At 35.0% G+C, this 17,957-nt stretch overlaps 4 protein-coding genes and 1 non-coding gene across 7 annotated transcripts; 4 read left to right on the top strand and 1 right to left on the bottom strand.

The window, feature by feature from the left end:
- The first annotated feature begins 323 nt into the window (after positions 1–323).
- LOC105631006 (growth-regulating factor 6) lies at positions 324–4,487 on the top strand. Of its 2 annotated transcripts, none has more exons than XM_012212999.4 (4): positions 324–1,137; positions 1,877–2,104; positions 2,546–2,939; positions 3,328–4,487. In XM_012212999.4, the coding sequence occupies exons 1-4, from the start codon at positions 753–755 to the stop codon at positions 4,160–4,162; spliced, it is 1,842 nt and encodes a 613-aa protein (XP_012068389.2). In that variant the 5' UTR covers positions 324–752; the 3' UTR covers positions 4,163–4,487. The 2 variants fall into 2 exon arrangements, with proteins under 2 accessions (XP_012068389.2, XP_089581905.1); XM_089725779.1 differs by lacking the exon at positions 324–1,137 and adding an exon at positions 1,180–1,703.
- A 1,368-nt stretch (positions 4,488–5,855) lies between these two features.
- On the top strand, positions 5,856–9,783 carry LOC149493475 (growth-regulating factor 7-like). Of its 2 annotated transcripts, none has more exons than XM_089725781.1 (4): positions 5,856–6,486; positions 7,240–7,443; positions 7,936–8,320; positions 8,591–9,783. In XM_089725781.1, exons 1-4 carry the CDS (start codon positions 6,117–6,119, stop codon positions 9,432–9,434), a joined length of 1,803 nt encoding a protein of 600 aa, XP_089581907.1. In that variant the 5' UTR covers positions 5,856–6,116; the 3' UTR covers positions 9,435–9,783. The 2 variants fall into 2 exon arrangements, with proteins under 2 accessions (XP_089581907.1, XP_089581906.1); XM_089725780.1 differs by having other exon boundaries at positions 7,240–7,467.
- A 2,047-nt stretch (positions 9,784–11,830) lies between these two features.
- LOC119370178 (small nucleolar RNA snoR8a) lies at positions 11,831–11,919 on the bottom strand. Its single transcript, XR_005177754.1, has one exon. It is a non-coding gene; the product is annotated as a small nucleolar RNA snoR8a (small nucleolar RNA).
- A 1,868-nt stretch (positions 11,920–13,787) lies between these two features.
- On the top strand, positions 13,788–14,622 carry LOC149493474 (uncharacterized). The gene has a single exon (XM_089725714.1). It carries the CDS (start codon positions 13,866–13,868, stop codon positions 14,340–14,342), a length of 477 nt encoding a protein of 158 aa, XP_089581840.1. The 5' UTR covers positions 13,788–13,865; the 3' UTR covers positions 14,343–14,622.
- Positions 14,623–16,219: 1,597 nt separating this feature from the next.
- On the top strand, positions 16,220–16,992 carry LOC149493473 (uncharacterized). The gene has a single exon (XM_089726207.1). It carries the CDS (start codon positions 16,434–16,436, stop codon positions 16,899–16,901), a length of 468 nt encoding a protein of 155 aa, XP_089582333.1. The 5' UTR covers positions 16,220–16,433; the 3' UTR covers positions 16,902–16,992.
- Positions 16,993–17,957: the final 965 nt, after the last annotated feature.

Below are 17,957 nucleotides of genomic sequence, written 5' to 3'. Positions count from 1 at the left end.
TTTTACTTTTTTTATTATTTTTATTTTTATTTTCACAGTCTCACTCTTAGACGTTATAAAAAGTAGTTTGGAAAAAAAAATATAAATAAAATTAAAAGAGTGGGACAATCAACTATGTCTCTGAGGAGGTGAAGTTTTTAATAGGAGGGTTGACAACGAATATACCTGAAATGACATTTACCCCCCTTGTCATTTCTGTCTTTATACAAAATTCTTTAGTAAATAGTCTTTCTTGTTAAGGACTTTATTGTAAACTCACTAACTTCTTCAGCTTACAGTATACTTAAAACCTATGCATGGGGTTTTTCTTCTTCCTCTGGTTTTTTTTTGGGTTAATCTTTAAAGAGAAAAAAAAAAAAACACAGGCCCTTTTCTTGCTACATCAGTTTTCCTCGTAACATTGAACTTATATTTCCTTCGTTAGTTTGCGTGAGATATATATAAGGTATTTGGTACCAGCTTTGTCTAGTCAGTCTCTCTCCTACCTCCTCAGTCTCTCTCTCTCTCTCTCCAATTATTTTATCTTTCCAAAATATCAAGTCTTCAAACAAAAACCAGACTGGTTTTTAGTCTCCAGCTTATAGGCATAAAACCATAAACCAGCTCTAAATCAAGTTTTTAAGCTAAACCCCAAAATGCTTGTGTCTCCTAGTCCTATCCGTGAAGTTTTTGTCTTTTTTGCTGATAACCCGTTGCTTCAATATTTCTCAAGTGTTGAGGTGGTGTAGTTTTAAGTGGGTTTTTAATTCTATATGGATTTTGGGGTGGTTGGTTTGGAGGGGTTAGTGGCCGGTTCAGACACTACTGGCAGTAGTTTTGCATCTCTTGCTAGTTCAGATCCTGAGACAAAGCACAAGTGGTACGGATCTGGGTTTCTCAAGCAAGAGAGATCCGGTACTACTGAAGATGATTGGAGGAGCTCTAAACTGTCCAAAACTGAGTCAATGCTGCTTCCACAGAGAAACACTTTACTTAAATCTAATGCCACTAATCTGTTTCCTGATGGGAATCAACAGCAGCAGCAGCAGATGCTGAGCTTCGCCTGTCCTAAATCAGAAAGTCTTACTGTTGATAGGAGCTCTCAAAATCTCACATTACCTTACTTTCACCTCACTTCTGCTTATAATAGAAATACAGGTACTGTAGGTGTATATTTATTGGGGTATGCATATCATATTATTTTGAGAAAATGAAAGCGATACATGCGTATATCTTTGGTTCCCTCTCGGGGAGAACAATGAAAATGGCTTTACGGGTAAAGCTTACATAAAAATATGGGGTGGTTGTAAACGATTAGACGTTTGGTCTGATTTTAAAGATGGGATGTTATTGGCTAACTGGGGGCTTTGATTCTTACTAGTGTTGGAAGTCTTTTCAGGGAAACTCTAGGAGTCGTCTTTGTTTCAAGTCATGTCAAAGAAAAAGTGGATAAATTTTTGTTTTTCTATCCCATGAAATCCGTCTTTCTGTTTCTGGGTTAGGGGTTTTGGCGATTAAACCAACACAGATCAGTGTGTACAAAAGAAGTAAAATTTATATAGGAGAAAACAGGAGCAGCAAGAAAAATCTGAATGACTCTGACTGGGTTGATGATTCTTTGTGTTTCTCTTTTCTTTTTCTTTTATTTTCTTGCTCTATCAAAGACAAGAAATTCATGATTATTGGAGCTCCTTAAATGTTGCACAGAAAGCTTATAATTTCGGGTTCCCTGCCACACCCCTTTCTTTATTTCTTTTTTGTCCTTTTTACCAAGATAGCCCCTTTTTTTTTTTCCATTTCCAGTTATTTAGCCATATGCCTTTGAAATTTTGGCTTTTTGTGCTTTGCATTTCTTCCACTGTGCTTTTACCCAATCTTTTCTTGTTTCATCTTTCAGGGTACAATTATGGAAGCTTCAACAGTGCAAATATGCATGGAGCTTTTACAGAGGCTAGAGGACCATTTAGTCCATCTCAATGGATGGAGCTTGAACATCAGGCCTTGATCTACAAGTACATTACTGCTAATGTTCCTATACCATCTAATCTGCTCATCCCTATTAGAAAAGCTCTTGATTCTGCTGGGTTCTCTAGCTTTTCAGGCGGACTTCTCAGACCCAATACATGTAAGTTCTTTTTTTGTCTCTTTATCCTGATAAGAAAGAGAACTTTTTTGTTTTTTAATTTTTCCATAGGATTTGCATGTCTGTCTTCCAAAATGATTCTCAAATTTTCAGTTTTGATTTGCCAAGTTACTATATTTGGATTCCTGGGTAATGGTTAATTTTTCTAACAGTAAGATTACTTCTATAAGTACTTTTTTTTTTTTTTTGGGTTTTCCTCGTAGTGCTCTGTTAATCAAAGTACAAATTGTCACTAAGCATAAGTTATTGGTCCTTGAAATATGCAATTTTTTAAGGCATTTTCTGCTGGAAAAAAAAATTCCAATGTTTTAGCTGCATTCAATCAAGTACTTTTAGTTAAGAGAAAAACCAAAAGTGTTGGAATTCTAATATATTTATTTGTACATAATTTTTTTCGGTGTTTTGTTCTGATGTTAATTTCAGTGTCATGGGGTACTTTCCATCTGGGATTCTCTAGCAACACCGATCCAGAGCCAGGACGGTGTCGTCGAACGGATGGGAAGAAATGGCGGTGCTCAAGAGATGCGGTTGCCGATCAGAAATATTGTGAGCGGCATATGAACAGGGGCCGCCATCGTTCAAGAAAGCCTGTGGAAGGCCAATCAGGCCATTCCGCCGCAGCCGCTACAACCACCACTGCAAAGCCGATGCCCAGTGTCTCCTCTACTTCCTCCTCTTTGTCAGCATCAGTGGTGGGGCTTCGCGGTTCCGGCGGCGGCTCGTCGAACAGCCTCGCCATTACACATCACCAGCAGCAGCTCAAGAACTTACAGCCAGATAGCTCATCTAATCTTTCGGCTGCTGCTCCCCTTAGCAGGTAAAAGGAAAGCTGTCTTTGATGTTGAAATGAAGACGGAAATGAATGCGTAATTAATTTCAACGAATCTTATTTTAAATTTATTTTTAAATAACTAAATAAAAATTGATGATTAGATTAAGAATTTCAGTTTAGGCTGAGTCTAATGGAGGTGAACTTCTATTTGCCAGAAGATGGAGATGGAGTCCCCTTTCTAATATTAAAAGTAAAATTTATATAAAGATCAAAAAATATATAGAAGAGTTGCCTTTCCTGTATTGAAATGAAAAGAACTAAATTCTATTTCAAGAATTGCATTCTAATATCAAATCATGTCGTATGGAACGACTAATGAGGCAATATATATTTTCAATTAATTAATCAATTCATATATTTTGTTACGTCGCAGGATGTTTCTTGATCAAGAGAAGGTGGGTGAGAGACTGCATGATTCACCCAGCTTGTCCATGCTATCGTCCAACATTGACATGAAATCTAAAGAAAACACATTCTTTATTTCAAAAGGATGTTCACAAATTGAGTTTGGACTTGTCAACTCTGATTCACTTCTTAACCCATCACAGAATAGCTCTTCCTTGATCAGTTGTCGGAACTTTGGTTCTTCTCAGGACCTAACTGACCAGGAAACTGTTTCGCAGCATTCTGTTCGCCAATTCATCGATGATTGGCCTAAAAGCCAGTCTGATAAATCTTCTGTTTCATGGCCTCAACTTGATGTGCAATCAGATAGAACTCAGTTATCAATTTCAATCCCTACTATAGCTCATACAGACTACATGTCCTCCACGTCCTCACCAAACAATGAAAGAGTCACTCTTTCTCCATTAAGATTATCGCGAGATTTGGATCCAATACAAATGGGGCTCGGAGTTGGTAGTGTTCTTAATGAACAAAGCCAAAGGCAAGCAAATTGGATACCCATTTCTTGGGAAAATTCAATGGGCGGTCCCCTTGGAGAGGTTTTGCATAATACAAATAATAGTGGTTCAGAATGCAAGAGTTCATCAGCTCTAAACTTAATGACGGAAGGATGGGATAATAGTCCTCAGATAGGTTCATCTCCTACTGGGGTCTTACAAAAGACTACATTTGCTTCGCTTTCGAATAGCAGTGCTGGTAGTAGCCCCAGAGCAGAGAACAATAAGACTAATGAAGGGGCAAGTTTGTGCAATGACCTTCTTGGTTCAACACTAGTTCATTCTTCTTCATTGCCAGCACTGTAACTACTTGACCTGCTAGACTGATTGAAGTTTTTAAAGTGACAAGCAAATTGGATGAAGAGGAATGTGTTTTTACCTCTGCTGACACAAGTTGGAACATTTTTATTTTTTTTCAGTTTGTTTTCTTTTGGTTTCTTATTCTTCTTTCTTGAAATTCTATTCGATAATATGTATCTTTCCTTTTTTGTTGATGCTTTTACTCGGAAATGCAGACCAAGTAGAAGGCATTAGCCATTTGCCAGGAAGATGGCTCTCAGGGTGTGTAGTGTGGAATTATTATGGCTATGAACTAAAATTTTGATTTGAACTTAATGTATGTATTTTGTAAGATTTTGTGTACAATTTCTTCTTTCCTTCAACGATTTTGCTTGAAGTCTAGTTTTGCATCTTAATTATGAAGCAGGTCAATAGTTCTTATAATCTCTCTTTTCGAACACTTGGGTATGCATTTGATGGTGGCTGTTATTGAAAGAGAAGCAAATTTCCTTTATTTCCAGAGAGGCTGTGTATTATTAAACGACAGGAGCCAGCTTACCATTTTCAGTCGTCCGCTCACGACAAAAGACCACCATTAATATAACATAAAATATTATAAAGAAAATATAGTGCTTAGGCCCAAACCCAATCCCAAAATGTGGAGTGGTTAGGCAAGAATTGGACCAGACCAAGACCATGTTTATGGCTTTGGAGCAGAATAAGTGCCAAGTTCCAAGTTATTGTAGACCATCAAACCCATGGGCTATTAAGTAATTATAATCAGAATAGTTCTGTGATTATGATTGTATTGTATCCATCAGATCATCTTTGCCCGTGTTGTATTGGGACCCAATGAGAGCCTGTGCCAATTTCATTTTTCAACTAATTACAATATTTTATGGTTTAAACTTCAAACTTTAGATTGATGGTTCTCTCATTTTGATTCTCTATTATCTCATTTCATTAGTTATTTAGTCTTTTTATTAGTATTTTTAGTAAAAATAAAAAGTTAAATATAAAATATTTAAGATAAATTATCATTTAGTGCCTAAAGTTTGACAAAATTTTATTACTTTAAACTAAAATTTATATAAATTTCAGCTTTTACATTTTACATTTTCTTTTGGTCTGCAAACACTATGTGGTACGTACAATTTTAAGTCCATTAGGGAGCAAATTAAATGCCGAGCGAAAAAGGTATAAACGCGTGATCTTTTGATCATAAGCACAAAAATAGCACTTCAACCTTCAAATTAATGGTTATCTAACAAAGGAATAAGGAATAAACAGTGAATAGTATTCAAAATTAGATATTCATTAATTTTATTTTCAAATAAAAAATCAGAAATTGTAAATGAGTTGGTATAACTCAAATGTCAAAGACTAAAAAATATAAAATAATATTAAAAATGCAATATTGTTAGCAAATATAATAGTATTTAGCACCATATAATAAATTATGAGAAATTATTTATATTATATATAATATCCATCTAATTTTATTCATCAAAACAATCTATAAATTTTTAAATTAATTACAAACTTTCACTTTTCAAATGAGAACAGCAATAGTATGCTAGTTTTATGATTTTATCCACATCCGTTAGATGAAAAAAAATTTTTTTTTTTTCTCTCTCTCATTTTTTATTTTTTTATTTTTTACCCCTGCCACTTTCACCCTTCTTTCAAAGAAGAGAAATGGAGATGTCCAAACAAGGTATTACTTCTACCTTTGTCTCAAGACAGTCAAACACTCTCCCTCTCTCCAATAATTTATCGTTCTCCAAAATATCAACTTCAAGCAAAAACCAGACTGGTTCCAGTTAAAGTTTGTAACTTTAACCATTTCACTTCTTAAACCACCCTCCAAAAATGAGCCTTTATCCAACTCTGAAAGCTAATGACTCTTTTGCCAGTGGCCTAAAATTTCATTACTTCTTCAATGTAGAGGGATTGTAGTTTTTCGTGGACTGCTTTCTATATGGATTTTGGGGTTGTGGGTTTGGAGGAGTTAGTGGGTTCAGATAATGTTAGTTCTGGTTTTGCTTCCCTTGCTAGTTCAGATCGCGAAACAAAGCAGGAGTTGTACGGATCTGGGTTTCTTAAGCAGGAGAGATCTGATACTACTGAACATGATTGGAGGAGCTCTAAACTGTCCAAAACTGAGTCAATGCTGCTTCCACAAAGAAATACTTTACTCAAATCTAATACTACTGATGGGCATCGACAGCAGCAGATGCTGAGCTTCTCCTGTCCCAAATCAGAAGGTCTTACAGTGGAGAGGAGCCCTCGCAACGCCTCATTCCCTAGCTTTCATCTCAGTACTTCTTCTGCTTACAATAGAAGAACAGGTACCTTACTTAAGAATCACTATATAAAGCTTTAGCAGATGTTTATCATATGCATTTTCATTATTTCAGGGAATGAAATGATGCATATGTTTTGGTTCCTTTTCCGGAAGTAAATGAGTATAGTTGCATGGAGCCAAGGTTTTATTTGTAGATAGGGTTGTTTTATAAGATTAGACATCTGATGAATTCTGATCATGTTATTGGTTCCTTCAGGTTCTGATTCCTGGTAGTGGTTGAGAGTTTTTCATGGAAATCTAGTTATGGTCTTTGTTTCAAGTCATGTCAAAGGAAAAGTGCACAAATTCCTTTTTTTATTTTTTTTTTACTTCTGATAAAATTTGTATCTTTCTGTTTATGGGAGATGGGTTTCGAAATTAATCAAACAAAGGAGACCAGTGTGCTCAAAAGAGGAAAATTTTATGAAGTGAAAACTGGGAGAAGCAAGCGCAACAAGAAAGACCCATTCTCTGACTGGGTTGAATCCTCCTGTTTCTATTTTTCTTTTCTTTTGTTTTCCGTTCTCCCTCTAATTCATGATTACTGTAGCCCCTTAAATGTTGCAGACAAAGCTATGATTTTGGCTTGCCTGCCAGACCCCTTTCTGTATTTCTTTTTTAATTTTTTACCGTTTATACCAAGATAGTCCTTTTCCATTTCCAGCTTGCTGCTACAAGACTTTGGAATTTTGGCTTTTGTCTCTGTAGTTTTTTCCCAATACTTTTTACCTAAAGATTTTTTTGTTTTATCTTTCAGGGTACGACTATGGAAGTTTCAATAGTTCAAACATGCATGGGGTGTTCACAGAGGCTAGAGGACCTTTTACTCCATCTCAGTGGATGGAGCTTGAACACCAGGCCTTGATCTATAAATACATAACCGCCAATGTTCCTATACCTTCTAATCTGCTAATTCCCATTAGAAAAGCTCTTGATTCTGCTGGGTTCTCTAGCTTTTCAGGTGGACTCCTCAGACCCAATACTTGTAAGTTTTATATCCTTTTTTTGTTTGTCCACAACCACTAGATTTACATGTCTTTCCAAACGACTCTATATCTTTCACTCTGATGCATAAAGTTATGTATGGCCTCTCTCTTTATACCTGTAACTTTTAAACTTTACTTTTCTAATGAGTAATGATTTTCAACTTATAAATAAATGTTGCCGGAGAGTACTCTTTTCAATGTCAAAATATTGCTAATCTAAGTATAGAAATTTTAGTAAGCATAAATTATTGGTCCATTAAAAATATTTTTTCTTCTCTTAAATCTCCTCCTGTGAAAAGCACCAGTTTTTAGCTGTGTTCAGTTAGTTAGCGGTTTTTGGATTATCTCAAGTGAAAACTCTTTTTAGTGGAAGTAGTCAATTGAATCAAAATTGGGACTTTGTACTGTAATATGTTCCACTTGTTTTTATAAGCTAATATATGTTCCATTTGTAATTGGAAACTCAGTGCCATGGGGTACTTTCCATCTTGGGTTCTCGAACAACACTGATCCAGAGCCAGGTCGGTGTCGTAGGACTGATGGAAAGAAATGGCGGTGCTCAAGAGATGCAGTTGCCGACCAGAAGTACTGCGAGCGGCATATGAATAGGGGCCGCCATCGTTCAAGAAAGCATGTGGAAGGCCAAACTGGCCATTCTGCTGCTGCTGCTACAACCACCACTACTGCGAAGCAAATGTCTACTGCCTCCTCTTCCGTTTCAGCATCAGTAGTTGGAATCCAAAGCAGCAGCGCATCCAACAGCCTCACCATCACACCGCATCAGCATCAGAAGCTTAAGAACTTGCAGCCAGATAGCTCATCTAATCTTTCTGCAACTTCACCGCTTAGCAGGTAATAGCAAAAGTTATTACATCTTATGGATTTAGTTTTTGCCTATCATTTTTCATCTATTTGCATTTTCATGTTTGCAATATTGTGGTAGTCTAATAGCATTTGCAATTTTGTTAATTTGTATTGTTTTGATATTCTCAGGTAGGAATTGGGACTTTTTCATTTACATCCTTGCAGAATATACTGATGTCTTGTTAACTATTTAGTTTTTATTCTAAGGTGTTTATTTCATGTAATTGATGGCTTGTGTGCATGGTAAATGTCTTTCAGGATGTTTCTCAATAAAGAGAACTTGGGTGAAAGAATGCAAGATTCACCCAGTTTGTCCATGCCACCATCCAACATCAACATGAAATCTAGAGAAAACCCTTTCTTGAATTTAGAACAACAGAACTCATATCAGGAATCCTCACAAATTGAGTTTGGACTTGTCAACTCTGACTCTCTCCTCAACCCTTCTCAGAATGGCTCATCCCTAATCAGCAGAAACTTTGGTTCTTCTAAGGAACTCATTGGCCAGGAGACTATTTCACAACATTCTGTTCGCCAATTCATGGATGATTGGCCTAAAAGCCAATGTGATCAATCTGCCGTTTCATGGCCTCCACTTGATGTGCAATCAAATAGAACCCAGTTATCAATTTCAATCCCCATAGCTTCTGCAGACTTTACATCTTCCACTTCCACTTCAAACAATGAAAAAATTGCACCCTCTCCATTAAGATTATCATGTGATCTGGATTCTATAAAAATGGGAACAGGAACTGGCATTATTCTCAATGAACAAAACCAAAGGCACGCAAATTGGATTCCCATCCCTTGGGGAACTTCTATGGGTGGTCCACTTGGAGAGGTTTTGCACAATACCAATAACACTGCCTCGGAGTGCAAGAATTCATCGGCTCTGAACCTCTTGGCTGAGGGATGGGATTGTAGTCCTCGGTTAGGTTCATCTCCAACTGGGGTCTTGCAAAAAACTACATTCCATTCTCTGTCAAATAGCAGTGCAGGAAGCAGCCCAAGAGCAGAGAACAACAAGAATACAGAAGGGGCAAGCCTGAGTAATGACCTTAGCCCAAGTTTAGTGCATCCTTCCTCATTGTCTGCCTTGTGACTTCCTGACTTGCCGATTAAGTAGTTTAGGTGACGAAGAAGATGATAGATGAATGAGATTTATCTTCTGTTATCAAAAATATAACTGCTGTTTTATTTTTATTTTTTTATATTCATTTGATAATATGTCTTTTGTCTATGCTTTTGTTTAGTGATGATGGACTAGATTAATTGCTATGGATTGTAGACTTCTGTTTTCTTCTTGTGTGCGTGCCTTAGGTGAGAGGAAGTCTTTTACCTGCAGTATGTTTAGTGGGTAAGCTTGCTGGCTGCTTGTTGCCAACAGCAATTGCTAGTGTTCCAGACTGGGAAAATTTGTTGGTATCCTAATTTCTGCTTATTCTCTGTTAGATTTGTCAATGTCATTATCTTACAGTGGCTCTAATTTGTATGGCGCCATGTGAGAATTTGACAACCATAAACGATGCGTTGTACCTGTCTAGCTGAAATTGATTCTTTTATTGATTCTCATTGATTTACAAGCTGTTACTAGCTGAAATTCTCTAGAGGTAACGATACGACAGAAAGTAACAGATTTCCATTTCATCTAGTTGCAGAAGGGGGCAGAATTCAATTCAAGTATCAGACTTTAGTGATATAAGAAAGAACTTGAGGAGCCATGATAAATAAAATAATGATGAAGAATGGGCAGTAGCCAGGCTGGAGAGTTAATATCAACAGCGATTAAAGAATTTCAATTTAATGGCTGCATCCTCCTCCATCAATGGAGGACTCTGCTCAATTATTGGTAAGTCTGATCTTAAGGGTGAGCTTGTCAGGTTGGGCATTGCCAAATCAATTATTTAGTTAGGATACAAAGGGGGGAAAGGGAAACAATCCTTAGAGAGCCTAGTGTCAGATTCAACTAGTCTTCAATCCAAATTGTAATTATTAGGTCCCAATCCTTTTCAAAAATTTCAAACTCAACCAGAGCCTTTTCAAGTGCAAGGCCAGCTAAAAAATATCGTTGGGCCATATGTTCATGGAAGCACAACAAATGAAGAAAAAAAAAAAAAAAGAGAGAAAAATATTCCAAAATATGCTTTCTTTTTCATTTATGTACTGTATATATATATATATATATATATATATATATATTGGATACAGAGGAGGAGAAAGACCCCAAAAGGAAAAGACAACTAAGAATCCTAACAATTCTGGTCAAGTCAAACCTTGCATATCCCATGGCAAGAGGTTCAAAACTTCATTCATCCACATTGTCAAACAGCCAAATTGGCTAATCTGTCCGCTGCCGGTTCGCCTCCCTGTAACAGGGTTGAATATAAATATGCCATGCCAAGGACGTTTGAGGCTTCTTCAATTTGCAGTAGCACGTTTGAGACACGCAAATTACTAACCAAGCTTGCTGTCAAAAGTTCTTCTGCGACCAAAGAGTCTACTTTCACCACTAGCTTTCTACAACCCAAGTCCCAAGCCATATTAAGACCATGAACGAAAGCTTGTAATTCGGCCTCCATTGAACTACACAAACCCAATCTCACCAGGAAACCAGCAACCCAACATCCTCTGATGCGTACAATGCAAAATACAGGGATTGTATAAAACAGATGAAAACAATAACAAGCTAGTCGATCGATTTATCTGCCAAGCAAGATAAATAACCCTTCCAGCCGCTACCCAGCCTGCAATCCACAGTCTAATATATAACATGGCAAAAAATGTTTCCGTATATCCCTATTGTCATTTCTGTAGGAGAATACTCGTATCAATTTCATTTCTCCACATATAAATAAAATAATCTCAATTTCATTTCAGAAGTCATTATTAGGAATGAATCAAAAAAATCTCATTTATGAGATGGAATCAGTGTTAAATTGCTCATATCAAAATCCATTTAGAAATTTACTATCCATACAACACAGCTTAAGTATCAGTATTTGAGAAATCATCTAAAATTTTCCGAACCCGTAACTTTAATTACTTAAAACACTCCTCCACTAGTTGGTATCCAAAAATGCATTGTCCGCTTCCATCCCTATAAGAGCGTTTTCATCACTGCATTTTGTCTGAAACTGAATATTACATATAATGTGGAGGTGTGCGTAACCCCAATCTATAGAATTGCTTCCATCAGATCAAGGCTTTAAACACCACCAATTAATTCTAAGGAGTTGACGGAACACAATGCAATTATTGTTAAATGCACTGCAAATCGAAGTCATCTCCTAAATCGTTTTCAATTATATCATCAAAATACAAACCGTCAATCGTAATAGATCCTAACCAAACTAGAAAATTAGTTGTACAACAAGATCAATTATCAAAACAACAATATTTCTACCTCTCAAAATTCACAACAGGCAAAGTTATGACTAATTTTAAACTAAAATTTTTAAATAATAAAGCAATTACCCAAATCGAGAGAAATTAGAGGGTGGTGCTCATATTCTATGGGTGTAAAAGGGTCTGTCATGCCATGGCTATAGCATTCAGAACGAGGAATTTTTTATAATCATGGCAACCAACCCTCATTTTCACTGAATGAAAAATGAAGAAACGAAATAAATTGCAGAGAAGAAGAATGAGAAGCTAAACTCGTGTTTGATTTGGTACCCTGGTTTCGTCGAAGACGGCACTTAAATAAGCAAGGGTGAGAATAGAGGGCCAAAGCCCTAACCCTAATAACACAATCCCAGCCCAGCAACAGGAACTTATTCCTGAGAATTTTTGAAGTGACGCCGTTTCAAAGAGAAGACTCCACGACGGCGTATCATCCCAATCTGTAATTAATGTAGAGACATTGTTAGTCGGTACATTTAGACAAGGGTAAAATTGAAAAAACAGTTAATGTATCTTGATTCCCCCAAAAAAGTCAAGTGGGGAAAAAAAAAAAAGTTCACAAATTTAAGGGGACAAAGGGAGTATTAAATAAATGAGAAAACAACAAACCTTGAGGAGAAAATCTCAAAATCAAGCTAAGCTGCTTCAAAAAATAATATTATAATTCATATAATTGACTTGTCTAAACTAAGTTTATCGCTCTATCCATTAATCAAATCATTAAAAAAATAAAATTTTTTAATAAGACAAGAATATTTCTAATGATAAATTATAAAAAAATATAAATAATATTTTAAAATTTTATTTGTATGAGTTTAATTCATTGGTTAAGTTATAGATCCGATCTAAACAAACATAATTTATAATTCACCATGGATCATTCTCTGAGAACAGCGAGGATTAGCAATGGAAGATTGAAAGTTACACATATGTCGTATAATCCAAGTCGTACCTAACAATGAAAGAAAACTAGAAAAGTATGATTACTCAGTGACCTACGCTGCCTCATTTGTTTCCTTGTGAATAAAATTATACAAATTATGCAAGAAAGAAAGTGTACTTTTCTATAATTCTATACAATTTGTCCAATACATAACAATATCAAACGTTTATTTGTCAAATTTGAATGCAAATTAATTCCATGTTAACTTCGTGATCATTATTTTATTCATAAAATTTATTTTGCAAATGAAATATATAAATTAGAGCCAAGATTTAAATGTGGAAAGCAAAATAGTATATAATAGCTAGAAGAAAATTATAAAAAATTAGTAGGGATAAAGTGATTGAAAATATATTTAAAATGTTGAATGGTTAAAGTTCGAGACATGCTGATGTAACCCCTTCCAATATATGTGCATCCGCCCATGCCTACATATGCAGACGGTGAAAAAGTTTTAATAAGTTTGATTGAACATTTTTCAATTGAATTCAGGAATATTAATAAAAATGACAATTAGTTTACAGTTTGTCTAGTAAAAAAAGTGTGGAGGCTGAAGTACCTTTTTTTTAGCTTAGTTATAATAAATAAGAGTTGTTTCTTTTGATTTTTGCAAGTTTTTTACTGTTTATCTTTTCTTATTTTAATAGGATATATCTATGTATATTTTGTACAGTTTAACGGAGTTTTTGATAATTAGATTTTTTCACTTATCAAATTTAAGTTGTAATTTTTGGGTGTATAGGAGAGGCTTACTGGCTCGAGTTAGTATATTGGATTTAATAAATTTTTCCTGATTTTATAATTAAATAAAATAAAATATGAATTGCTGATAAAAGAAAATGTGCAAGAAAGAAGCTGCATGAAGTCATTTGACCAGTTAAAGGTTGTTGGAATAGTAACTCAATTTCTTGGCAACTTCCCCCAAGTTTCTATTTTCTAATATTATGACCTATGACTCTATGAGTCATTGCATAAGCACCCATAAGAAACTGCAGTGTCATATTTTCCTTGCTTACAAAAAGACATGCTGCTGATCCAGCAAATTATTTTTAATTAGTTGAAAAGTTAACTCTCTTTCCCAGGAAAATAAGCCGTTACAAGGCATAAAGCACATGAGCACCCTCTTTTTGAGAACTCAACCAACTTTATATGATCCTAACCTAACTACCCCAGCCTCCATCGCTTAAAATGAGTCATAATAATGGAAAAAACTCTCAAGTGAATGTGCCCTTCTCATGGGAGCACAAGCCTGGAGTGTCCAAGGTCACACATCAAGAAATTACAAATTTATGGCATATCAGGCTAAAAACGTTGCCTCCTCCTCCTTGTCCATCGTCAAAGAGCACTACAGTTTCTTTTGATGACCCTCAACTACCCTTTTCGCTATCTGCAACTAAAGGTTCTTTCAAGAACCAATTTAAAGAAGAGGCAGACCCTTTTATGGTGGCTTACAAGAAATGCACCGATCAAAACCCTGTAAATGGTGGTAAGTTGGCAAGTATTGGTAAAATTAGTGAAGGAAGGAAAAAGATGAGGAGACAGAGCGTTGGTGCTCGTACTTTCTCGTGTAAGCATTCTTGTGTTGTTGCTAATGATAATTTAGTTAGAATGTCTCAGATTTCTAGACCGGTCATGAAAGAAAAGGAAAGAGATATTAAGGAATAGATAAATTAAATAATAGCTTCATTATTATTAATTAGTTATGAATTAGTTTGACAGGACATTGCCAATTAAGTTTCTTTTGATTTTTCAATCTCCTGCTATACATCCCAGATTCACAGGCATTGTGACCAATGCTGTTGCTCCATCATGTTCCCCTTTCTTCAATATATATAGTCGAAGAAGAGGAAATTACTATAGTGCTTGGAATTTCTTTTCTTTCTTTTTATTTTATTTTATTAATATTTGGAACTTGAGTTAATACTATGCACTTAAAGTTGTACTATATGTGGTGAGTCCTCCTTTTTTTATTTTTTATTTTTAGGTATAACAATTAATTAATGTTTTAAAGTGAATTAATTGTTTGGGTTATATGCCTTGATAAGTTGTTAATATTATAAATTGTTTAATGTGATAAAGATTGATTTCTATTTTAATTTCAATAAATTATGATAAATTTGCTATATGATAGTAATTTAACAGGAGCCAATTAAGCCTAAGAAGTGATTAAGCCATCAATTTACTGCAAACCTTGTTTTATGAAATTTAACAATAAATGGCTCTTGAAATCGCAGGTAGATATTGACATTCATTAAACTGAATAAATACTATAGGTAGCAAGTGTCTTTCTTAATATATTCTTTCAGCCAAGCCAATTTACGCAGAGACTGAAACTCAACAAGAAGTGGGTTTGAAGGCCAACTGATCATTCATGTCTAATTACCTAATAAATTTGCATGATCAAAAGTATGGCTAGACATGAGGCTGTTGTAACTATTGCAGGCACATAGATTACTGGTTCTTAGCGCCACTTTCTGAACAAGTTTTTGGTGGAGATGGAAGCTTAATTATATCTCCTTTAATGGAGACAGGGGTGCTTATATCTAACTAAAGTGTTACTTTGAGAACTCATCAAACCCAAGGGAAGATGAACCCACTAAAAACTAAAGAAATAAGTTAAATAAACGCAAAAGGAAGAAAAAGAAATACGATAGAAATAACAATTGCCCGGTTTACTGTATAATATATATTATGTGCCTATTGCCAATCTGGACAAGCAATGTGCATATATAGCGTTCGAGCCTATTACTTGCCATGGTCGTGATAAAACCAATGTATTTAATATGACGAGAAGGACAAGACTTGTAAGGGAATAATTCTGTTGAGTCCAGGTGGTGTATTTTCATTTTGTTAATGTCAATAATAAAAACCACATTATATATCGGATTATAATTCAAAAAAATGAGAGGATTAGTTGTGACCAGACCAAAATATGATGTAGTTAATGAGTCCAATCTGGCGGGTCTAGACAAGCAGATGGCTGTGTATTAATTGGCTTTATCTAACTCTACCAATATCAACCATGGTCTTGTATCTGTACCTAGTGTCAAAGTAATGATGATTGAATGGTTGAGCTTGGGACAAGAAAGCATCTCTTTCTCTGATCTCTTAATCTTCAGACAAAAATTTTCAATTTAGTATTTTAACACCTTTTTTTTATGAATATATAAAATTAATCTTCGTTTTCGGGATATATGTTTATCATTCTCTATAAATGTTTTTCCGTGATTTTGCAGAAATCATCTATTGAACATAAGCATGCCTTATCACTTGATGTAGCTTCTTACAATCTTTCACCTTAATTACACTCTATAATTCTTCTTCTAGAAATTCCAATTTATTTGGCACTACAAGTCTTAGTCTTTACGTAAGACAATCAAAGACTATACAGGGCGGCAAGAAGAATATATGTAGCACACGTTTATTTATCTGGTTAATTAAGGACCTTAAACCATCCAAATCTGAATTTAATTAGTATGTAATTAATGAAATGAGTCAATGGCTTTAGAGCTTGTCACTTTGCCTCAAACTCCTTTCCTAACTTCCCAAACCTTTCCATGATGTAGATTTATACGACTTGGTCTTCTGTCCTCAGCTTCTCTGTCTTTTCCCTTTTTGTTTAAAAGGTTTTTGCCTGTCTTCACATTTTATGTGCTTAGCTTACGAAGTTCATCCCCTTTTATTTTTATATATAAAACCTAACCAGTTAACCTCTCTTTTCTCACATTCCTTCTTGTAAGATTAATTGGTTCGAGCATGAATCAAATCAAGGCTCATAATTCCAAAGGAAATGTTCCCTTCTCATGGGAGAAGAAGCCTGGGGTCTCCAAGGTGAATGCTATGATCAATAATAATCAAGAACAAGATCAGATTGTAGTAAAGCTTCCACCACCTCCATGTCCGATAGAAAGCCCTAGGGTTTCAGCTCATGAAATCAGCATTCCTCTTCCGCCATGCACGTTTCAGCCTCCTTCGAGAAGTTCTTCAAGAAAGTGGGATGATCCCTTTCTGGCAGCTTATAAAGAGTGTACTAAAAGCAGCACTAGATCAAAAGCTAAGGTCGCTGGTGGATCAGCTGGATTCTCAAGGTCTGGTTTGCGGAAGGGTATGTTTAAGTTGTCTTGTAAAAGCTCTTGTAGTGTTCGTGATGATAATTTAGTTAGGGTTTCTCAGCTTCCGTATGAGACTGATCGAAAAAGAGATCAGAAATGCAGCCCTGTGTGAAAGTATTGTTCTTAGTCTTCTGTGTCTTCTATTGAATTACTAAAAATTATTATTTCTTTAAGGACCAAAAAAATAATATTATTTCTTTAAATTTTCATTTCCAAATATCAATTCAATCGACATACAAAGAATTTACAATTCAAGGGGCAGTTCAGTTAGTCAGAATTTCCTTATTTTTTGCCAAAATGATCATAATATAATCTTAATACTGAAAAAGAACAATATTCTTATATCGTATATGAAGTTTTTACTTTGCTTATTAATTCGTAAAATTGAATTTGAAGTAAATATTTTGTTTTGCTGATCAAGAAGCTCAAAGACGAACGAGTAGTTCATATTCCACCAGCGGACTTTCAGATTCTGATGGTTATATTACCAGAAAAAAAAAAAATTTTGTAAACCAATCTAAATCAGATCCTCTTATGCTGTCCTTGAAAGCGTATAAAGCTGACTGAGTAAAGAGAGGTTCTTTTAAATTTTATACACCAAGCAATAAAATCATGCCATTTGGTGAGACTTATTAAAATATCTTTTTGCCAAATATCAAAATATTTTATTTGAAGGGAATCAATTGTTATTTGATTAGTTTTGTTACTGATGGGAGAACTGAAAAAATATTTTTCAAACGTTTTGTTAAAATTTCTCTGACAGCCTAACTGGTGGTCTTATTTTATGGATTGGATTGGAAATTCGGGAATCTTAAGTTACAGTCTCCCTGTTCATCAGATATTTGCTGGTTGTCAATTCTTATTGGCCCTGTTGTATTAATATATCAATAAATGACCATTCCGTATTGACTCTTTCAAAAAAAAAAAAAAAAGGTATTTTTACTATTTAATTTTTTGTATGCGAATCAGATGTGATTTGCAGACCGTAATATTATTTTTTAATTTATTAGATTTCCGATAAATTTACATAATTCTTGAAATGTTATTTCAACCATTAAATTTTCATAAACAAATTACATTTAAAAAAAATTAATAAGAACATGAAGGGTCCAATATGGAGATAAGCTAATCTCTGCTTAAAATGGGATAAGCTAATATTTGCAATTAA

Source organism: Jatropha curcas, chromosome 9 (assembly GCF_041381405.1).
Source record: "Jatropha curcas cultivar XTBG-Jc1 chromosome 9, XTBG_Jcur_1.0, whole genome shotgun sequence".
In the NCBI taxonomy this organism is placed as follows: Eukaryota; Viridiplantae; Streptophyta; class Magnoliopsida; order Malpighiales; family Euphorbiaceae; genus Jatropha; species Jatropha curcas.
The sequence above is the reverse complement of the archived record's forward strand: the minus strand, read 5'-3'. Positions and strand labels throughout refer to the sequence as shown.

Bases quoted from the DNA above. Each gene is read 5' to 3' on its own strand.
- LOC149493473 (XM_089726207.1), top strand. From the start codon at position 16,434: ATGAATCAAATCAAGGCTCATAATTCCAAAGGAAATGTTCCCTTCTCA.
- LOC149493474 (XM_089725714.1), top strand. From the start codon at position 13,866: ATGAGTCATAATAATGGAAAAAACTCTCAAGTGAATGTGCCCTTCTCA.
- LOC105631006 (XM_012212999.4), top strand. From the start codon at position 753: ATGGATTTTGGGGTGGTTGGTTTGGAGGGGTTAGTGGCCGGTTCAGAC. The intron at 1,138-1,876 runs GTACTGTAGGTG...TTCATCTTTCAG, and splicing joins TGCTTATAATAGAAATACAG to GGTACAATTATGGAAGCTTC. The intron at 2,940-3,327 runs GTAAAAGGAAAG...GTTACGTCGCAG, and splicing joins GCTGCTGCTCCCCTTAGCAG to GATGTTTCTTGATCAAGAGA.
- LOC149493475 (XM_089725780.1), top strand. From the start codon at position 6,117: ATGGATTTTGGGGTTGTGGGTTTGGAGGAGTTAGTGGGTTCAGATAAT. The intron at 7,468-7,935 runs GTAAGTTTTATA...TTGGAAACTCAG, and splicing joins ACTCCTCAGACCCAATACTT to TGCCATGGGGTACTTTCCAT. The intron at 8,321-8,590 runs GTAATAGCAAAA...AATGTCTTTCAG, and splicing joins GCAACTTCACCGCTTAGCAG to GATGTTTCTCAATAAAGAGA.